At 43.1% G+C, this 22251-nt stretch overlaps 1 protein-coding gene across 2 annotated transcripts in view; it reads right to left on the bottom strand.

The window, feature by feature from the left end:
• DST (dystonin) overlaps positions 1–22251 on the bottom strand; it is a 1569532-nt gene that overhangs the window by 539707 nt on the left and 1007574 nt on the right. For both annotated transcript variants that reach the window (XM_078647976.1, XM_078647975.1), the window contains 4 exons: positions 21255–21378; positions 7975–8183; positions 3914–4231; positions 2731–2897 (listed from right to left, as the gene is read on the bottom strand). In XM_078647976.1, the coding sequence (XP_078504102.1) occupies positions 2731–2897; positions 3914–4231; positions 7975–8183; positions 21255–21378 (818 nt within the window). The remainder of the gene's footprint in view (positions 1–2730; positions 2898–3913; positions 4232–7974; positions 8184–21254; positions 21379–22251) is intronic.

Below are 22251 nucleotides of genomic sequence, written 5' to 3' on the forward strand. Positions count from 1 at the left end.
CTGTGACTACTATTTTGGAATTTTTGACTGCTTTCACATGTCGTGGCCGGCCAGATCGGTTGTAGGCCCAGCCTTGTATATCCTTTCTGTACAAATAAAGGTTTTAAAAAAATAAAAAAAAGAAAAGGCCTGGTTGACGAAAAACAGTGGTTAAAAGGGGCAGTCACAAAGCCAAATCCATGTATATTGTAACCTAAAGGTCTGTTTGACAGCTGCACTGCAAACACCCAAACATTCTCTACAGTAATGAAAGATGTTTTTCCTTGATAGTGGCTATATTAATAATAGTTTAAGACACAGTGACGGTTGAATGGGGATTCACCAGTGGGGTTGCTTTGGGGATTCACCAGTGGCCTCACTCTTTGTAACCACAAGGAGACACTGGGTTCCAGCTCTTCACTGCACTCAGATATACAGTGTAGGCACATGGCCCCAAAATTAAAGCACATTTGAACACTTACGGCAGAGATGTGGCCAAGGAGTCAGACTGTGCTGAGAAGTGTGGCTGAGACTGATACGGTAAGATGCAGCACATGGGCCAACATCAGTCCTGTTTTCAGAGCCTGTGGACTTAGTGCTTGTTCAGCATGCACAACCTTTTAATTCCAGCAGTGAATAACCACTTCAACAACTGTTAGCAGCTCCACAGTAGTAGCAGTATTCAACATGGACTTTCATTTCATTCACAACTAGCTTACCCGTCGTGCGTTGCTGCTCTCGTTGCTCTCCTGTTTCATTCGAGTGGGCTTGAGCAGTGCATAATTGTTCGGTTTCCAATCTTGATTGTCGTTGCTCTCCTGTTTCATTCGAGCGGGCGTGAGCAGTGCGTAATCTTATCTGTTTCCAATCTTGATTCTCGTTGCTTGTTCGTTTGTGAAGAACGGGCTTGAGCAGTGCGTACTCGATCGGCTTATAATCTTGATTTTCGTTGCTCGTTCGTTTGAGAAGAACGTGCTTGACCAGTTTGTGTTCGAACAGCTTCTAATCTTGCTTCCCATTGATCGGTTTCCAATCTTGATTCTCGTTGCTCTCCTATTTCATTCGAGCGTGCTTGAGCAGTGCATAATCTATCTGTTTCCAATCTTGATTCTCGTTGCTCGTTCGGTTGTGAAGAACGGGCTTGAAGAGAATACTGCACACAATTAGACCTCTTATCTAACCTATATACTTTCAAACTGGCAGCCACTCTACTATTTCTTAAATGCACAGAGCATAATATGTGCATTTAAGAAATAGTAGAGTGGCGACCTCTTATCTAACCTATATACTTTCAAACTGGCAGCCACTCTACTATTTCTTAAATGCACAGAGCATAATATATGCTCTGTGCATTTAAGAAATGGCAGCCACTCTACTATTTCTTAAATGCACAGAGCATAATATATGCTCTGTGCATTTAAGAAATAGTAGAGTGGCTACCAGTTTGAAAGTATATAGGTTAGATAAGAGGTCTAATTGTGTGCAGTATTCTCTTCTCCCCCCTCCTCTTGAACCTCAAATAACTAAGGGGCACCTTTACTTCTCAGTGAAGAACGGGCTTGAGCAGTGCGTACTCGATCGGCTTACAATCTTGATTTTCGTTGCTCGTTCGTTTGAGAAGAACGTGCTTGACCAGTTTGTGTTCGAACAGCTTCTAATCTTGCTTCCCGTTGCTCGTCTGTTTCTGAAGCTTGTAATGCCTTTTTTCTTTCGTGCTTTAGATGTAGTTCGACAAATCGATTTCCGTTTGGGGGCATAACTGTCGACGATGCTCGCAAATCCGCTGTCAATTTCAGTATTAGAAAGATTATGAGGGCCTTTCTGGGTCATTTTTAAATTTTGTTTTGCCAGAAACCTTCGCGGGAGTGTACTCAACAACTTCCCAAAGTTTCATGGCGATCGGATGAATCGTATAGTAATGCATAAAGTGTTGTTTTAATTCTGTTTATTTATTCGAGTGCTTGTAGATACACAGTATTTTTTGTTTTTCCGTCTGGTGCGTACACGAATAAATCAGAAGGTTTTCCGACGCATGAGCTGGCCACATACAGTTGTCCATGTGAAAAGCACGGATTCTCCAAATCTAGTCCACACACTTGCAGCGATTGTCCTTGTGCTTTGTTGATGGTCATTGCAAAAGCGAGTCGCACCGGAAACTGTAAACGTTCAGTATTGGAAAGATTTTTTTTTTTTGCCAGAAACCTTTGCGAGAGTGTACTCAACAACTCTTTTAAAATTATTATTATTTTTTTTGCCTGAAAGCTTCGCGGGAGTGTACTCAACAACTTACCAAAGTTTCATGCCGATCGGATGAATGGTGTAGTAATGCATAAAGGACAAACGGACATACTTTTGTTTTTATATATATAGATAATAGAAATTGTGCCCCAGCTACCACCCATCAGGTTAGTGTTGTTTTACAGCTGCTGCAGATGCTGCATCTAAATTAAAAGCAACAATCAAATAGCAATGGCTCCAACCCACTGCTCGCCCTACCCAGCTCCAAAAGGGGGTAGAGAAAGAAACAATGTGCCTTATTATGTTCCAAGGCCACAGTATGTGTTTTAATATACCCAGGCAATATTAGCCTAGAAGAAAATTATGCTGTAGATGCATGTTCTGATTTTTGTTCTGTTGAATCAACATTTTAGGTATTTTACAGCAACTAACAGGTGCCATGAAATAAATATATGTGAAATCCACAGTTAAACATGAAACAACTATTGCAACTCTTCAAGAGCTCATACTCACTTTTCCTTCACAGCTTCTTCCAGTTCCCTGAATTTCTTGGACAAACCATTTACTTTTTCACTGACAAGAGTTCTGTCTCCAGGAAGACCATAAACTGATATTTCTTCAAGCAGCTGTTGTAAAACCTCAACATCTTTCTTGTGGTCGATCAGCTCTATCTTGGTCTCCTGCACAAATAGATTTGGAGAATTTACTTGTAATACCTAAATTCTTGAGTTATGCAATCACAAGAACTAAAACCTCAGACCCACTATAACCAGGATGCAATCTTTCAAATATTAAACTTTATTGACTGACAGAATGGTGCATTTTTCCAAATCTGACATTTCTTAAGGCCAACAGGTATTTCTCTGGCTCATACATAAGTATGGTTCCAAAAGGGATAGGTGATCCACTGACATCTTATGGGCAAACATTTGTGCCAGCATGTACTCCAGCTTCATGAGTGCAGATCAGAAATATGGGGATGGTGTCATGTTGTAGCCTGATAAAAGCACCCAACTTTTAGAGCCAAATATACAAATATTTTGCTATAAGTAGTTCTAAGACTGTCTTACACCTGGAATGACATGAATAAAACACATCTAAATTTACAATAAGGCATTTCTGTTCACAAGAAATGCTTTGTGAATTAGGCTTGGATAGCCAGGAGTAAGTCATATCACCATCAGTAAGACACAACAACTCATAGTACAAAGTTTGCCGAATCTTGCCCTAAGTGCCTGATTTAGAGATCAGTGTGTGGATTGTGTTCTGTCAGGGTGACGGAGTAAAATATGCAAATTTTCTCCCATGGTGAGGGGAGCAGTTAACTGTCCCTTACCGCCAGGACTTTCATGGCATGAGGGAGAGTAAAAATCGGGCAGGCAGTAAAGTAGCTAGACCTCTGACAGACTTTATTCCATTGGGCCAGCAGGGCAGTATGTCAATGACATACTTTAGGTCTGCCCGAGTGTCAGTGAAGTGGGCGGACCTTCAGTATGGGTGAACAGGCCACTTCCAAGAAGTAACCTCTCTGCCAAAATGTAAATCAGCCCTCTAGAGTTTTATGTGTGACAATCATTTTCAGGAGGGAAGATGTCTATGCCAACTCCTTCAAACTTCCCCCTGTAATATCCAGTTTTGTGTTTGGAAAAATAAAACTGTAACACAAATAATACCAAAAGAAATAGTTGGGAAATACCTGCATGTATTGAGACAGTTCTGTGACGTCCTTTCCGGGGGCATCATTTTCAGAAAGAGCCTGTGACGTCTTTTCTAAAAAGCACTTCACCTTTTCTGAAACTCCCTCAAACAGCTCTACTTTGGCTTTCAAATTCTCCATCGACGCAAACTGTTCTTTTTGTTGACCACTTGCATCACTAAAGCGTTTGGATAAATCAGTCATCTTCCGCTGCAGTGAAGAGGCAGTGGAAGTATCTGCAGTCTCCATGAACTTGTTCACCTTTTCGTTCATTGCGTTGATACTGCTTTGTCGACTCACAATGGCTTGTTCTAACATCTGAAGCAAACAAAATAAGAATAATTTTGTACCTTCAAAATATTCTTCTTCGTGCCATTTTAAAGATTTTTAAAGCGGGGAAAAACATTCTCTGAGTCTGCCAATGTATAATCATTGACTATACAATTACCAATCTGACACCAGGTTTTCAAGACACTGGACCAAAAGTACTACCTAGCCATAGGCCTCATCCTACACAACCCCCATAAATTGAATGGTTAAAAAATTAGACGGTGAACAAAGCACAAAATGGTGATTTCAAGGGTGTAATACACAAATGGGTGTATATCAAATCAATGTGTATTAAAAAATGAAGGCCCTAATTCAAACATTAATGATCTGCAGACATTTATGCCCACAGATGCAATTTAGCACCTGGGAAAATCTGCATCTATGGTGGGATTACACGGAATTAAGTTTAGGTGTAGGGGAGGGGAGGGGAAATTCCAAGGGATGGGCAGAGGTGTAGTCACTGAATTGTTCGGAGGCTGTTCTCCGAGGCATGGGTAAATCAAGGGCATTGAACCAATTCTTGTAAAAAGTACTGATGAGGTCCTTGGAAACACAGGAACAAGATATAACAGTAACAGCAAGATCACTGAAATATCAAGTACCTCCTTTTTAGGCTCAGGCTTTGACTTAAGGGGGGGTGGGCACTGAAGTCATACAGTTACTGTCAAAGCTTACTCATAGAGGGTGGTGTGGGCCAGAACAACTAGTTCACACAACACAAGTATCTTATGCAAACAATATATGGTCCAAGAAGTACTATTTGTTTATAAAAGACATGCCTTTTATTAATTAATAATTAAATATGCTCAGTTCCTTAGCTAAGTTCTATGGCACTTACCAGAGTTACACACGCAGCAAATACAGGGTTACAATCACAATACTGTTTTCACCTAGGCAACAGCAGTGTCTTTCCAGCCAGAACAAAATCTGTACATAGCTTATTATGCATGCAGTCTCTCACAATAGTTGAGTGTCTTTCTGAGGGTAGCCAGGCTAGATAGAGGCGGAGAACCATGGTTTTGACCGCCCTGTTCAACTGTGGTACATGGAAGGCCTCACAGTGTGGGTGTGGTCTTTGCGGTGATGCACACTCTTCAGGAGTTGAACATGGCTGAAGTGGGTGCTGGCTGCTCATAGAGTTATTATCAGTTGGTGCCGTAATGGTGTAAGGGCAGTCTCTGTAGGATGCCAGCTTCTGGTTAGAGGCTCATGAAGTGTTCATGGCCCAACACTGGGTCACAGGCAACCACACTTTGTGCTGAATAGGATTATGGGTGGATGATGGAAGCTTTGTGCTCCAGGTGCAGGGGCTCACAAGGATGATGACCACCAACTCAGAGTGCCTCAAAGGGTCACACATTAGCCTCAAGCCAACAATGATGTCAGGTTCTCGAGCACAACACTCAAAGTAATGAGCTTCTTTGGATAGAGCTCAGCAGCAAATATAAAGCCTCCAGTTTTGGTGTCTTACTTAGCCATGCTAAATATCTGATGCCTGTATGTGTATGGGCACATCTGCAGCTGTAGCTCTGGTGAAGCAAGTGCTTTAGGCAGGGCAAAGGAGGAGGAGGAGTCCCCACGCCAGTCACTGAGGCATCACCCTCACCCTTAAAAGGAGGCAGACGAATTGTGTCTCTGATCCTCTGCATGCGTGTGCAGGGATTTCTTCAATTAAAAGATAAGGTGAACACTGGATGCACTGCAGGGATCAGCTTATATCCATCCTCGGGTCAGTTGGTACAATTTAACTATGCAGCCAAATTCAAAATTAGTGCCAAATGTTTGGTGGGAAACCAATGAACTTGGAGTACATGTTCCTTTCAGTTTGCCATATCACCATGACAATAAGATCCAGATGTCCTCCTAGGTTTCTATACTGCACCCTGCATGATTTCTCTTCCAGCAGTACAATGCACAGAATGCAGAGTGGGGGTGGCCACCTCTGGTACTGTAAGAGGTATGCTACCTAGTATTGTACTTTGGCCAATGATGTCTGTTGCTATAGCTCAGGTTAGATCACAAATTCACCTTCTGAAAGTTGTTTGGTCATAGTCAAGAGAACAAAAAAGGGCACTCCACCCTTCTTTTGGATGTGTAGTCAAACCGGACAGCTGCATTGGCTTTACAGATGCTCTAGAGAGAGTTAGATGTTCCAGAGACAGTGGGACGTAAAGGTGAAGGAAGAAAGCAGGCTCTGACTAACACTAATTACATGGAACATCCTAAAAACGTAATGGTTCTATGCAAACAGGAAGAACCTAAGATAGGTAACCATCCTTGATTGTTTTCAAGCATTCTCACTCATGCTACATATACCATAAAGGGGCCCCAGTCATGACGTGCTCCCTTGGTTATCCAGGGACAGCAAGTAGCCGGTTACATCACTCACTACTATAATCACCTGCCATCAAGCATGAGTAATGTTGCAGCATGGTCATTAAACCTTGATACAAGAAGTACCACTTAAGGTGGCCTCTGTCACTTAGCAACTTCTGGCACTTTGTTGGTGAGCAATAGTAGGCCATGACCAAATAGTACATTCATCAGGAAACTCATGGTTTGGGTCTCTTGCCCAAGAAAATGTTCAAGTTCTGCTAGAATGATAGCATGAGGAAAAGGGTGTCACATGGGTAATACACCAGGAACTTTCCAACCTACAGAGGTACACACCCACAAAGTTGTAACTTTGTGGATAGCCCAATACCTTTACTATGGTCTTCTCACAATGTTTAAACTTATAAATAAACTCCCAAAAAGATTAACTTAATGTGTAAATAGGGTAGAGCAGTTTACCAAGTACACTCATGTTTCACGAGGGGGAGCAAATGGGTTGATCAATCACAAAATAAAATTTCCATAACTAGTCAGAGAGAGAGAAAAATAAATGTATATAGCCACATTCAAAATTAGCCCCAAATGTTTGGTGGGGAACCAATGAACTTAGAGTACATTTTCCTTTCAGTGTGCGAACACAAAGTTTAGCCATGGCGTTCAACGTGGGATAGCGAACCCCCAATTATCCAAAACACAGCGTGTTCCCGTCCCTCTGAAAAAATACACCCTGTGGCCCAAACTGCTTCACAAGTGTGATTTATTGGCACAGACAACTCTATGCTTTTCGGGGCACTAGGCTCCTTGTTCACAAGTATATATATATATATATATATATATATATATATATATATATATATATATATATATATAATATTATTTGTATTTAACACAGTCAATCATAGCAACTATGTAGCCATGGTTAAAGCCGTTTTTGTGTTTTTTAATAACTTATTCGACAAATCTGCAAACATCTTCCCCCAAAAAAGTTTGGAGCTTATTTATATTTATAATATATAATAGCCCTGGCAACGGGAGTATGCATGCACCTTGGGAGCAAAATGGTTAAACCAAAAAAAGTTTAGTCCACGTCCACCCTGAATGAGGGTCGTTTTCTAATTCCTCTAAACAGAAATGGAAGCACAGTGACATATCAAACTCCAATTCTATTTGAGATGAGTGGAGACACCCTTTCACTCGCCATCTAGTAAATTAGTGCATGACCACTAGCAGTACCTGATGCCTACCCTGTCCATTCTGAGGACTGAATAGTTGTTTCAGGATTCTGGATATATAGCAAAGTATCTTTTCAGATAAGGTCAGTCAATTTTGTAAAGAAAGTATACACGTCTCACTGATGAATCATTATATAAAATCACATTAGAAAGGAAATTACTTACAATGCTGTTACTAAGGATCTCCTCGATGGCGCCGGAATTCAAAGGCACTTGGGCCTGCTCTTTGAGACCCTTTTCAACTCCTCCCAGCCAATCCAGCATTTCATCCAGGCCGTCCTGTACGCTTAGGGATCGAGTCAGAGTTACCTGAAGCTTCTCATTGCGATCATTTACTGACTTGAATAAGTTGTCATACCGCTGTACTATATCATCTGAAAAAGAAACACAAAACAGCCACTGACATATTTTCATTTCTTTTATTGTTTAAGCTGTACAGGATACTTGTATATATGTGTAAACTTGAGTTCAACAAACATAATAAATTAAATACAAATATGCATACTGTTATACATTCTCTATCAGCCGAAAAACACATTCATTACAATAGTACTAAGATTAATATGACCAAATACGAAACATAGAAAATATACAATTTTACACCTTTTTTCTTATTGGGACGGGGGGGGGTTGTAATATTGCATTGATCATACTGATGAGGGTTAAAAATTAGATTTTGAATACACGGGGAGTATCGGACATATATATATTGTGTTAGCATGATGTATCTACATATCATCTCTGCCTAATATACACACAACATAACCCATATATGCTTTAGCCGGTAGGAAAAGGTTTATTTTTTTGTTTGTTCCATACTAATAGAAAAGGCCGAGAACCATACAGACGCCATCTTCTTTCCTCTGTGTCAGAACACAAGCTGTGATCACGTGTTACTCTCCAGTAGTTGTCAAGTCCCAGTTCATTTGAGTTACTGAGAGCAGCTGAAGGTAAACTGTTTTCCCTCTGTCCTGGGACTCAAGGTCGCATCTGGCTTTGGGTGCGATAAACGCATTCCTGGAGGCGCCGTGCCTACACTCCCGGGCACCAGGACGAAAGGGAGTTACCCCTCCTGACCTTCCCAGTAATAAATAGTAAAGCTTTGAACCAATCATGTGTGCCATATATGGTCCTTCCTTGGGGCCCAAGGGCCGAGTGGTGTTTTTCCATTTACGGTGACTTCATGTGTTGAACCGAAAGTATATATATTTTGGTATATATGTTTGGTTTTGACTGTAAGCCAGCAGTCTTCTCCGCGCACCTGATGGGTGAAGGTTGGAGAGGCTCCTCTATAGGGTATTTTGCTTAATAAACGATTGACCCTTCTTCACTGCCAACTGACTGATTATTTGGTCATAGTAATGGGGGCTATGTGGTAGGTATAGCCCTTTATGTTATTTTTACTGTACATCAGTTGGCGACTCTGGTGGGACTCCACGATAGGGTCATCCTCCCGTAACAGGGTAGAAAAGGACAAAGAAAGGGGAGCTCTGGTCGAGTGGGTGGACTGACCGAAAATTCTGACTGACTCCACTCTCGCGATCAGGGAGCCCTAGCTGCTAATGACCCTTCGCCGGAGTCCTACAGGCGTAACCCGGGAGCTGACCATGTTGGTCTTCAGGAGTTGGCAGTGGAGAATACGCAATTGTACCTGCATGCACCAGGTGAGTGAATTGTTTTGATGTCTTGTGGAACGCGCTGTTGAGCAGTGCTTTCGAAACAGTTAACTGTATTGGATTTGGTGGTCGGTGTACCACGGAGAACTTTGGGGGTCTGACGGGGCAGCATTGTGGCTGCACGGGTAGATGCTCCACGGACTTGTTTTGTCAATAATAGAGACGTCGATCAGACGCCTTGGTGTGGCTTGTGCGGTGCGCACCCGGCCGGACTGGTCACGGAAAGGCCCGTGGTTGTACCTGGGTAGCCTTTGGGACATATCTGAAGCGACGCTAAGGCAGCGGGCTTAGTCAGAATAGTCCCGGGGGTGAACCAGGAAGGCTTCGGGATGGTCTGTAGGACAGGCTGTGGTTAATACCTGTCCGACTGTCTCTTGGTAGTCTTTGGACTGCTTGATTTTGGTATCTGTTGGTCTGGAATCTGAATTGATTAGTTCTCCATGAACGGGAGTCAACAGGCTCCGTTCTTTTGTTTGGAAAAGACATGTCATTTTGAAAATTCTTTCTTGGTGTACATATGTATGTATTGTTTTGTCCGTGTTTGATTCTGAAAATAAGTGACAATGGTGAGGATGTGTGAACATGGACATGTTTGAAAGATTGTTTCCTGAATGAGATTTAACTGTCAACAATCATTATGCCGTGTTTTAGTAAATTGTGTTTTGGATGTTGTTGTCGCCGGAAAGGCACACGTTTGGATGAAAGTCAACCTACCCCACCAGAGGGCAGCCCAAGTTATGATATGCATGTCAAACATGGTATTTCACCCATTCTGTTTAATGCGCTATGGCATAAATATACTAAAGACAATGTGGAACTACAATGGCCCTTAACTGAGTCCTTTGATGAGAAAAAGACACATTTCTTGCAGGATCGATTGTTTTCTAAACGAAGTCGGCAGGCAATGTTTGATTCTTTAAACACGTGGCACAAGGAAGCAAAGCGTAGACGCAGCAGGGAGGAAAAGTTATGTATAATGAAAGGAGGTGAGACGATTACACAGAAAGCCATAGCTTACGATAAAGCTCAAAAGTAATTGATTGTACAGATAGACAATTTAGATTACAGGTGGATAAAAGCTACGTAACTAGGACTGAGCCAGAGGATGAGATAGAGGATGTATTGGATGCGCGTCCACCTCCCCCTTATGCTCCACAATGCATATATCCTGTGGTCCCTTTAACTCCGGCTCCAACGGCTTCTGCGCCTGTTGTTTCCTCTCTCCCCGTCCCTCTGGGAACGTCCTCTGTTTTATCTCCCTCAGCATTTGGATCGGCTACTTTATGGCCCGATGCATTGCCGTCTCCCACTATGTCCACAGTTGTTTTGTCTCCCCAACTTCCGCTTGGGCTTCCCAGTCCTCGAGCACGACCCCAACTCTAGCTGACCCTACTCCCTCTCGTGCTCTGGGGGAACTTGGCGCACGAAGGTTGTTTACTCGTTCGGCGGTAGGACTAGAAGAAAACCAGACGATTGCGAATCAGTCATCCCAGTGGATGCGCAATCCTATTTATACTTTAGCTGATGTATGGAGTACACTTCGAGATTATGAGCATGTTATGCAGCAGCATGGGATGTATGACACTACAACGCATGCTTTTACCATGCATGCTGTTACAACGCAGTTTTTACAACGCATGCTGTTACAACGCATAGCGCTTTGGGGTGCTGGATAGTGAATAGTTTAATTTACTATTCCAACTCCAGTCCCCGTGGATAGTAGGGAAGGTGTTGGATAGTAAAGTAAATCTATTCCCTATCCTAGAGCGCCCCCCAGTGCAATGCGTTGTAATGTTTTTTGTTGTAAAACCTGTGTTGTAATAGCACTGCGTTGTAAAAGTTTCGTTGTAAAGGATGTTTCCCAGCAGCATGCCCTAGAGCACATGGCCATACGTCTTATTTCTCTATGGGAGCAGTGTTTCCTGGGAGGGAAGGCCCCACAAGTGATGTATGACATTCGGGACCGGGCTCAAAAGTCTGAATTAGGACTAGAGGAAGTGTACCTGAACGTCGGGGTTTTATTGAATTATCGAGGGCGGATGAACTCGAAATGTACAACCTGGGACTCCCAGCACCCTATGCGGAAAGTCCATCCTATCTTCCATCCTGAAATACCAGAATTAAGAAACAATCAGAATGTAGTAACTAGACCTCGTGTGGAGGCGCAATTTCAAGAACAATGGGTTTATACCCCTTGGCAAAGGAGTGAAGTCCTTTCGCTAAAGTCACAACTCCCCGAACCCCGAAAGAACCCTATGGCTTACTATAAAGAGCTTACAGAAGCAGCCTCCTCAGCTGTTATGACCCTAGCTGACATAGAGCTATTTTTTGGGTTACTAGTCCCCGTTGACGTGTGGCGTCAGGTGCATGACCAGGACCATGCCACATAGTTGGGTGGGACTTGGGTTCAGATTAAAGATTGGGATAAGGATCGAAAGCCTGGTGATAAACCAAAACCCGAACTATTGGCTTTACCGGGTCGGATTATTACCTACATGCATTCCTTAATTCCACCCCGTAAGGTAGATTAGGACAAATTGACAGCGTGTAAGCAGAAGAAGGACGAATGTCTTTCGGATTTCTTCACTAGATTTGAGGGTGTATTCATTGACTTTAGTGGGCAAGATTTGTCAGTGGAGGGTGGTATACGATTATTTGTTAATCGTTTTGTGACAAATCTGTTACCAGAAGTCTCCGCGTGGCTACAAGCCACTTCTACACCTTTGGTTATACTGAGTATGGCTCAGTACTACGAACATAGGGAAAATGAGAGTAAGGATAAGACGGAAAAGAAAGCAAAGGATCTTAAGACACGAGTGTTGTTACAGCAAGTCATCAGGGGACGAGGCAGAGAGAGAGAGGGTAGAGGGTTTGTCCCAAGGTGGGCGGGAACAGGATGAGGCGGAGGACCAGGCGTTGCTTTGGGAATAAACCAGTGCGCCTACTGTAAACAGGAAGGCCATTGGCGATCTCAGTGTCCATTGTTGCTGGCTCAGAATGGGGCAATAAGAGGGAGAGGAAGAGGTCGAGATGGTGTGGATCGGAGTGATATGCGGAGAGAGGAGACAACGCACGGCGAATCTGAAAATAATTATTTCAATAATCCGAGAGGTAGGCAGTACTATAGCGAAGACTGTGTGATTGATGGGACCGAAGGGTATGCTTACACATAGGACAGCCAAGGACAGAGTGGGGGCCAGGTGTCAGAACCCATTGAACAGGAAGGCCCTTATGTGCAAGGGCAGTTGATGGGGACATCTGAAAACTTTTTAGTTGATACGGGTGCGATGAATAGTTTCATTTCTCGTTCGCTGGTCCCAGGGGCTGCTCTGTCCGGGCAGAATAATGTTTCGGTAGGATTTTCTGGAATTCCGGTGGTGAGCCCCATTTCTAAACCTATTCCGTTTACAATTGGTCCGGTTACAGTGGACTCTCCGTTTCTGTTGACTTCACAATGTGGGGAGAATCTTTAAGGATTGGATCTGTTGAAGAAACTGCATGCACAGATTCATTAGTCCCCTGATGGTGTTTATCTGACTATACAATCCCCTGGTAAACATACTTTGCAGTGTTTCGCTAAAAATGAACCCCTCCCTCCTGAGTTTGCTGCTATCCCAGCGACACTGCGGGACACAGGTGACACAGATGTAGGATTGTTAAAGATACCACCGGTTTCTATTACTTTGAAACAAAATGCTCGTTTACCGCGGATACCTCAATACAAAATTTCTCCAGAAGGTGAGAAAGCTTTGCTCTCCATCATACAAGATTTGATCGAAAATGGTGTGGTGGAGGAAACGGCATGCCAATATATGCAACAGTCCCATTTTACCGATTTTCAGGAGCAATCCTGACCATGTTGATACTTATCGCTTTGTGATTGACCTGCGAGAAAATTAAGAAAATAGTGGTGCCGCAATACCCTGTGGTTTCTGACATCACTACTATCCTCACGATGATTCCCCCCACTGCTAAATATTTTTCCGTTATTGATTTAAAGAATGCTTTCTTTAGCATTCCAATTCACCCTGATTGGCGTCATATTTTCGGCTTCTCCTTATCTGGTCGCAGCTTCCGGTTTTGTCGTGCTCCCCAGGGGTACACTGAGAGTCCTAGTATTTATAGTCAGGCTCTGAAAGCATTATTGGATGATTTGACCTTGCCTCCTGGTAATGTGCTCTTGCAATATGTCGATGATCTGTTGGTGGCTTCCGACACTGAAGAAGGTTGTAAAGAACCCACTGTTAAATTATTGTCTCATTTGGCGGCTAATGGTAATAAAGTATCTCTTTCCAAATTTCAATATTGTCTACAGGAGGTGACCTACCTTGGTCATCTACTATCGAAAGAGGGGAGGAGACTAACCCCTGAGCGTGTGACTACCATTTCTAACATGTCTGTACCTCGTACTCAGCGTGATGTTCGTGCATTTCTTGGCATAACTTCTTACTGTCGCCAGTGGATTCCTAATTTTTCTCTTCTCACTAAACTTCTCCTGTACTTGACCATTAAGATGTGCATGAACCTCTACCCTGGATTGATGAGTGTCAGAAAGCTTTTGATTCTTTGAAATCTGCGCTTTGCTCTGCACCCGTCTTGGGTACTCCTGACTACCGAAAACCTTTTGTGCTTTATGTACACGAGGTGGACGGTTGCTCGCTTTCTGTGTTGACACAAGGATTTGGTGGTAAGCAGAGACCTTGTGCTTATTTCTCGGCGGTGTTGGATAACGTCGCCAGAGCACTTCCTAGTTGTTTAAGGGCAACTGCTGCAGTCGCGGTGGCCATTCGACAGTCGGAAGGGCTGGTTCTGAATACTGACCTCACAGTGATGGTACTGCATGCTGTGGATACATTACTGAACAAAATGAAGACCCAGCACCTTACGAGTGCGCGTCTTACAGGCTACTAATTGACTTTATTTGCTCCCCATATTACAATTAAACGTTGTGCCAATCTGAATCCCGCCACGTTCCTAACCCTCCCTTCGGATGAGAAAAACAATGATGTACATGATTGTATATTTCGGACGGAGGAAGAGATGAAGGGATGGGTAGATCTCACAGACATTCCGCTATCTGACCCTAAAGGGGAATTGTATGTTGATGGCTCTAGTTTCAAGTTACCAGATGGCACGACAACTGCTGCATATGCGATAACTACTCTACGCACTGTGATTGAGGCTTCCCGAGTACCCTAACTGTCAGCACAGGCAGCTGAGTTAGTGGCATTGCTTCGGGCCTGTGAGTTAAGTGAAGGATTGAGAGTAAATATTTACACAGACAGCCAATACGCCTTTGGCGTGGCTCATAGCTTTGGCCGACTGTGGGTGGAAAGGGGTTTTCTTACTTTCCATGGTCAGAGAATACAACATGGCCCTTTGATTTTACGATTACTGACAGCATTAACATTACCAGAAATGGTGGCCGTAGTTAAATGCAGTGCACATAAGACAGTGGTGGATACAGTAGGTGAAGGTAACGCTTTTACTGATCAGATTGCTAAAGAAACTGCAAAATCCAAAATGACCTCAATGTTCGTGACTACTTCTGCTAGGTGGGTGGTGGAGATGGACATGTTTGACAATACAATGGAGAGTGTCCGAGAAATACAGAAAGAAGCTACCCCCGCTGAACTGGCTCACTGGGAGAAGGAAGTGGGGAAATTAGATGCAAATGATTGCTGGATTGATTTATCTGAGAAACAGCGATGGTTGTTGCCCAATGCATTAGTGAATGCCGTAGTGACCATGGCAACACGGCGCAGCACATATTGGGGCAAAGGGTATTTGTGCACTTCTAGAGCCTGTGTGGAATAATCCTAATATCCCAAGAACTGCTGCTCATTTGGTGCAATATTGCATGGTTTGTTTACGACATGATCCTGGAGGTAGGGAACCTGTTCTGAGTGGAAATTTTGCACTAACATCTTTTCCTTTCAAGATGCTCCAAATCGATTATATTCAGCTGGAGCGTGTGAATAATCTGAAGTATGTTCTGGTCATGGTGTGTGCCTTCAGTAAATGGGTGAAGGCCTACCCGACCAAAGAAAACACTGCTCTGGCAACAGCAAAGGCTCTGATAAAAGAATACTTCCCACGCTATGGATTGCCTGGGGTGATCTGGAGTGATAACGGGGGACACTTTAATGCAGATCTTATCAGTCATGTTTGTAATGGCTTACAAATTAAGCAGAAATTAAGCAGAAATTCCATGCGGCTCGACACCCTCAGTCTAATGGACTGTTCGAGAAGCATAATGGAATACTGAAACTTAAACTGGCAAAGATTCAAGAAAGTACTGGGTTGAGGTGGCCAGATGCCTTACCACTACCACTAGCACTGATGTCAATACGAGTTACCCCACATTCCCGTTCTGGAATATCTCCCTACGAGGTGATCTTTGGGTGCCGTGCCAATGTTTGGGGCATCCCGAGACCCTGAACGTTTCGTGATATTGAATACCCTATGATGACAGATTATCTGTATGCCTTGACTAAAGATCTTCGTTCCATTCATCAACAGGTTTCAGCAGTTTTGCAGCCCCTCCCGGAGGGTCCCGGACATCGTTTGGAACCAGGACAGTGGGTTCTGGTCCACAACTATCATCAGAAATCCAGTCTGGACCCTCGTTGGTCCGAGCCCTTTCAGATTCTACTGGCCACGCGGACGCGGTTTAGGTGAACGGCAAGAGATATTGGATCCACGTCTCGCACGTAAAGAAACTGCCCCTCCCGCTTCCTTATGATCAGCGAAACAAGGAAGGAGTTTTGACCCAGGAAAGTGAATGAGCCAGTCGCTTTGTTCCTTTTTCTGATGCCCAGGAAGTTGGAGAAGGGCAAGGAGAAGGAGCACCGGGCTCGGAAGGAGTTTTGTCATCTGCACGAGTGATTGCCCCGGATTCTGTTGCCCCCTGCAGTTGAACGAGAGGCTCGTAGTATCCCTGTTGCAACGGATTCGCCATTCTCTGTTTTGTTCCCTGATCAGGAAACGCCTGGCCATGTTCAATACAATCTGCGGCCCAGAAAACGACACGGTACCCCAGGTGAAGATGGTAGGAGATAGGGAGAGACTTGAGTACTTGGGTTTGTTAGATACGCTTCTGGAGTACTGAGCGAGACACTGTACTGAACGCGCTGAGAGCCTTGAAACATTTGCTTGCTCTGTTCAGAAAGAAAGACAGAATTTCCTGTTTAAAAGGGCCCAGGTTGTGTTCTCTTCAAGGGTTGTGTGAGAACATAACTCCAACGTGAGCAGTTGCTTGGTCTTATTTGTGATGAACGAAAGGAGCCTGCCTGTGAGGCTCTAGCCGGACACAGAAAAGAAGCACCCTCTGGCAGGTTGGACTGCATTGCCCGAGTTTATTTTTGGACTTCTAGCTAGCATGTACCCTTTTGTTCGTTGTATCCCCGAAGAGGAGCGTCCTTTTGCACCACGTCACTTCCCTGTAAATATGCCTGTCTTTTCCAGATGGACCCAATGTGTTAAAGTCGCATTTGTGGTCATTATAGCGACCTTGTTAATAATATTAATGGGAGGGTTTCACCACCCTATGCATACTGTCTTAGGAACTACTGCCCCGCCTCCGGAACATGTATTTTATACCTTGGCCCCACATAAGGAAAGGCACCGTCAGACTTACACGAAAAATGTATTTGTTGAAATGCTTCATCAAACACACAGTGCTACCAATACTACGAATTGTTGGGTCTGTGGCCTTCTGCCCTCTGTTATGCACAAATATGATTTATTTATATTTTTACCCCTGTCTTATTTAATAAGTTGCGAAGCTTGGTTCAAATTACTCTCTATGTATATGCATTATACAGTAGATACTCAAAGATATTCGGAGAAGGATTACAAGATGATTCTAGCATATATAGAAGTACACCAAGGATTTGACCCAGAGGGAAATGATGGGGAGGGATCCTTAGATCCGAATGCGTGTATGAATATGTATACTACACATGAAAACATCACCTGGTTAAAGAATGACATTTTGGATTTTGCAGAGTTCAATTTCACCCAATATTTTCAACAATTCAAAGAAAGAAATGTTACAGATGATAGGGCTATTCCAGTACCTATATTAAATAGTACCTCTGCATTTTGTATTCAGGGAGCAGGGTACATCTCGGTAGGGGAAAGTCGATGCAATTATACCTATCGGTTACGTACCTTTAGTAGTCCACCATTGTTGACTCCCCCTAATGTATATTTCGTCTGTGGAGAAAATGCCTATACTTGGCTTCCCCGCGGCTGGACCGGCCGTTGTTATTTGTCTTTCTTGTACCCTCCAGTTTATATAGCCCCTTCTAATTACCACAAGGGTCATCGTTTAGATAAACGAAGCCTGTCACTTACCAGATATAGAAGAGAGATCGATACCATTGACATAGACCAAACAGATACCCCTGAACAGCATTTCATTTACATCGTAAAAGGAGTATTTCCTATTTGGGGACCTATAATCACTAGCAAGGAAGTACAGCGTTTGTCCAGAGTAGTTGAAAGGGTGATTAACACTACTGCGGGCATATTGACCAATTTAACTGTACCGCTTCAAGCGACGAGGCTTGTTTCGCTTCAGAATCGTATGGTTTTAGATGCTATCTTGGCTAATCGAGGAGAAGCATGCGGCATGATCTGTAGTTCCTGTTGCGTATATATCCCTGACTACGCCCCCTCTGTTCATTTGGCAATCGTTTGGCGTCTGAAGTACATAGAAATTGGTACGTGGTCCCTCTCTGGTTGGTTCTGGGGTCTGTTGTCCGCTTGGGGATGGAAAATTCGGATGGTGCTGGCAGATATAGCCGGTATCATATTCACCTGTTGCCTTTGCATACAATGTGGGCCCGCATGTTGCTCTTACTGTGCTACTAAACTCACCTCCTCTGTGGTCGGTCCTTCCCCAGCAACGGTAAAAGCCCAATTAGTTCAGCAAGAAATAAAGGATATAATGCAGATTGATGAAGGGATATTTGAAGACTGAACCATTTTAGTTAGCTACATCATGCTAAAAAGGCTAAAAATTAGATTTTGCATACACAGGGAGTATCGGACATATATATATTGTGTTAGCATGATGTATCTACATATCCTCTCTGCCTAATATGCACACAACATAACCAATATATGCTTTAGCCGGTAGGAAAAGGTTTATTTTTTTGTTTGTTCCATACAGACGCCACCTTCTTTCCTCTGTGTCAGAACACAAGCTGTGATCACGTGTTACTCTCCAGTAGTTGTCAAGACACAGTTCATTTGAGTTACTGAGAGCAGCTGAAGGAAACTGTTTTCCCTCTGTCCTGGGACTCAAGGTCGCATCTGGCTTTGGGTGCGATAAGCGCATTCCTGGAGGCGCCGTGCCAACACTCCCGGGCACCAGGACGAAAGGGAGTCACCCCTCCTGACCTCCCCAGTAATAAACAATAAAGCTTTGAACCAATCATGTGTGCCATATATGGTCCTTCCTTGGGGCCCAAGGGCCGAGTGGTGTTTTTCCATTTACGGTGACTTCATGTGTTGAACCGAAAGTATATATGTTTGGTTTTGACTGTAAGCCAGCAGTCTTCTACGCGCACCTGATGGGTGAAGGTTGGAGAGGCTCCTCTATAGAGTATTTTGCTTAATAAACGATTGACCCTTCTTCACTGCCAACTGACTGGTTATTTGGTAATGGTAATGGGGGCTATGTGGTAGGTATAGCCCTTCATGGTATTTTTACTGTACATCAATAGATGCAAAAAATACCATGATCACACAAGGGGAGTATAACATCTACATACCTCTGTTTATTACCTTTTATTTACTATGCCATGAATTTGTGAAAATGTATTTAAATGTCTGCTTTATTTTTGTGAAATAGCCACGTCGCTGTTCCTAGAACACCATCTGGGAATGTCAAAGTCACTTTCACTTTTGTAGTTTCCTCAGTGCTGTAATTCAACAATATTTCAGCATACACATCAAAATGATAAAAATCGGTTACAATTACAAAAAAGCATAGAAAACTAAGGCAGTCAATATGGTCAACAGGTGATAAAGGTGAACAGACTGAAATCCCAAAATAATATTCTACTTGATTCACCTGTATAGTAAAATGAACACAGTAGCTTGTTTGAATGTCAGTCCATGTCACTTATGCCCGATAGTTCACTGGGGCTCCAGGCAGAAGCATGACAGCATGGCAGAGGAGGGGCTATGGGATGCATTCATATGACCCAATAGAAGGAAGGGTCTTTAGGACAACCTACCAACAGGTTGGCAATGTCTCATGTGACATAGTAAACCCCAGTCTTGGAGTCTTTTCAGACAGGGGCCGACAGAAGGTTCAAGAAAGAAGCCTCCACTTTCTTGGCAGATACCTCTTTATAAAGTTCTGAAATGCAAAGCTCACCATGGGGCAGCCCCCAGTCCCATGGACCTGCTGTGCTAATCTGAGTTGACTGCTAGGTTTAAAAGTGTAGCTGTTCAGACATGACAGGGCAGTGGTGAGATGTTAATTCACTGAGTCTTTATAATGGAATCCTTCAAAATATGTGAAAATAATGCATCTGTGGTACTGCCACCCTCTCTCAATCCCAGCATTCCCTCCCAGTCCAAGCCAAGAACCATGCTATATGTAGTGACTGTTGAGAACTGAGAGCATGGGCTTTTCTGACAGCAGGTCTGCCACAGCTGCAGCCGTCAGGGTGATAAGTTCGGTGTCAACCACGTCCTGACCGACTTGAGAGAGACAAGGAATATGGCGGCCCAAGAGCATCACCCATCATGCACCTACCACGGAGATCCGAGATACATTTAAGAAGCGAAGAATGATAGCGGACCAACAGCCACTATCCCATCTCCTACAGTTATCTGTTCGCCTGGTGTGCAAACCACCACTAGAGCGCACTTGCAGAAACTATTTGATCATTGCCATGATGTAGGAGCAGTGGAAAATGAAATCAATTTTCAATGCAGTGAAAAAAAAAGATTTAGAATCTGGTGTTTCTGATAATGGTTTACTATGAGATGTTTTCTTGGTCTCTGTTTCATATTTAATTAATAATATAGGAAGGAGGGGCTCTATTTTAGTATGGAGGTTTTCCACCCTATGAAAAGTAAAACCAAACTTTACTGAACTTTCAACGCTTGCCACTTACATTTGGTTGCTAATTATGTTTTTGGATGGTTTGGTAAATTATAGTGCATTTACATTTGAGAAATTTGGCAACACTTTCATCTAACTTTGTGAAAAAGGCACCTGCTTAGTTTACACTTCACGCAAAGTGCAAGTGGTTTCTCTACTGATGAACCCTAATACATGAAAAGGATAGGCTATGTGTTGGGGGAATAGTTGTCATTAGTATCTTCCAATGGCAAGACCTTGTTCACACCCACTTGAAAAAGATGACAACTATCACTTATGCTCAACAGTACACACTCAGTGACATTTTCCTTTGTATAGTGTGTGCCGCTGTAACCCCACACGCACCTTCTTGAGCACTACAGCATAACTGGAAAACAGAGAAGTCTATTGGTAGCATCGGATTGCCTCTATATGGTTTTGATGGTCTGCATTTTAATGCAGCACTCAAGACACAGCTATCTTTAGCATACAGACAACGTACACAGACCGGACCAACTGCTTGCAATACCAGCTCATTTACAAAATCTGAGGCGCAGTCCTGACAAACACTTTTTGCTTTTACTCATTGGCTGGATGTCATAGTAAGGTAAGTTGCGGTCATTCACAACATTGATTTCTGAAAGTGAAAGGAATCATACCTAATGCTGTTTGTATTTCATCTGTGTTTGGCAGCAGGCCTCCCCTTGTATCCAAGAGCACTTCTGCAGCTTTTTTCGTTTTTTCAACAGCAACCTGATGAGTTGCTATCTGCCCTTGGAGAACCTGCAAAATTGGACAATTTGAGTAGGGTTGACTGTTTGCTCGTGTTGTATACATTATTGTATTATGTCAGCATTTAATCTGTTGGCACGGAAAAATTACAAACAGGTGATCATAGTAAATTAATCTGTAAGGCTAACGAAGGTTTAGTTATTCTCCAGTAGTTCAAAAAGAAGAAAAACAGAGCTAAATGCAATACCAATGCACAGCTTTTGTCTAGGTTGACAGGGCACAGCCTAGAGCACTGGGGTTTATTTAGAGTTGGGCAAATAAGGGACATCCAACAGAAAGTGCTAGATGTCATGTTCGTATTAAGAGTGAAGTTATGTCATTGGCACTTTAAATCAGATGGATGGGGCACCTGCTTTTTTTAGCGGGTGACCCACTCACCCAAAATTTGAGTCTGGTGTTCTGTTTCATGGCCTATTCAGAATTTCCTAATTGCTTTCTAGTACAATCACATGGTCTTTCACTCTTTTTAAAAACTGATTATAAGAAGGAACGTGCCTATCGTAACGCGGCAGAACAGCACTGGAATTCTTGTTTTAAAATCACACCCCTCTGCTGACTGCGGAAAGGCAGGGAGATATCCTTCGTAGGTCAAAGGTAATTTCCGTATATGAATTGCAGAAACAGGCAATTTAAACAAGAACCTGTAGAAGATGATCTTACAACTGATTCTCATTAAAAACAATATTCCTCAGCCTAAAATTGACATGTTAATTACAACTCAAGATAAACACCTGTCTCAAAGCATTCTGCAATTTCTTACCAGTACACGAGGCAGCAATCACCAGGATGCTCACTTCACTTAAACCCACTGCCCCATTCAAATAAATATACCATGCCAAGCGCAAAATAACCTACACTGGCTCC

Source organism: Lissotriton helveticus, chromosome 6 (assembly GCF_964261635.1).
Source record: "Lissotriton helveticus chromosome 6, aLisHel1.1, whole genome shotgun sequence".
In the NCBI taxonomy this organism is placed as follows: Eukaryota; Metazoa; Chordata; class Amphibia; order Caudata; family Salamandridae; genus Lissotriton; species Lissotriton helveticus.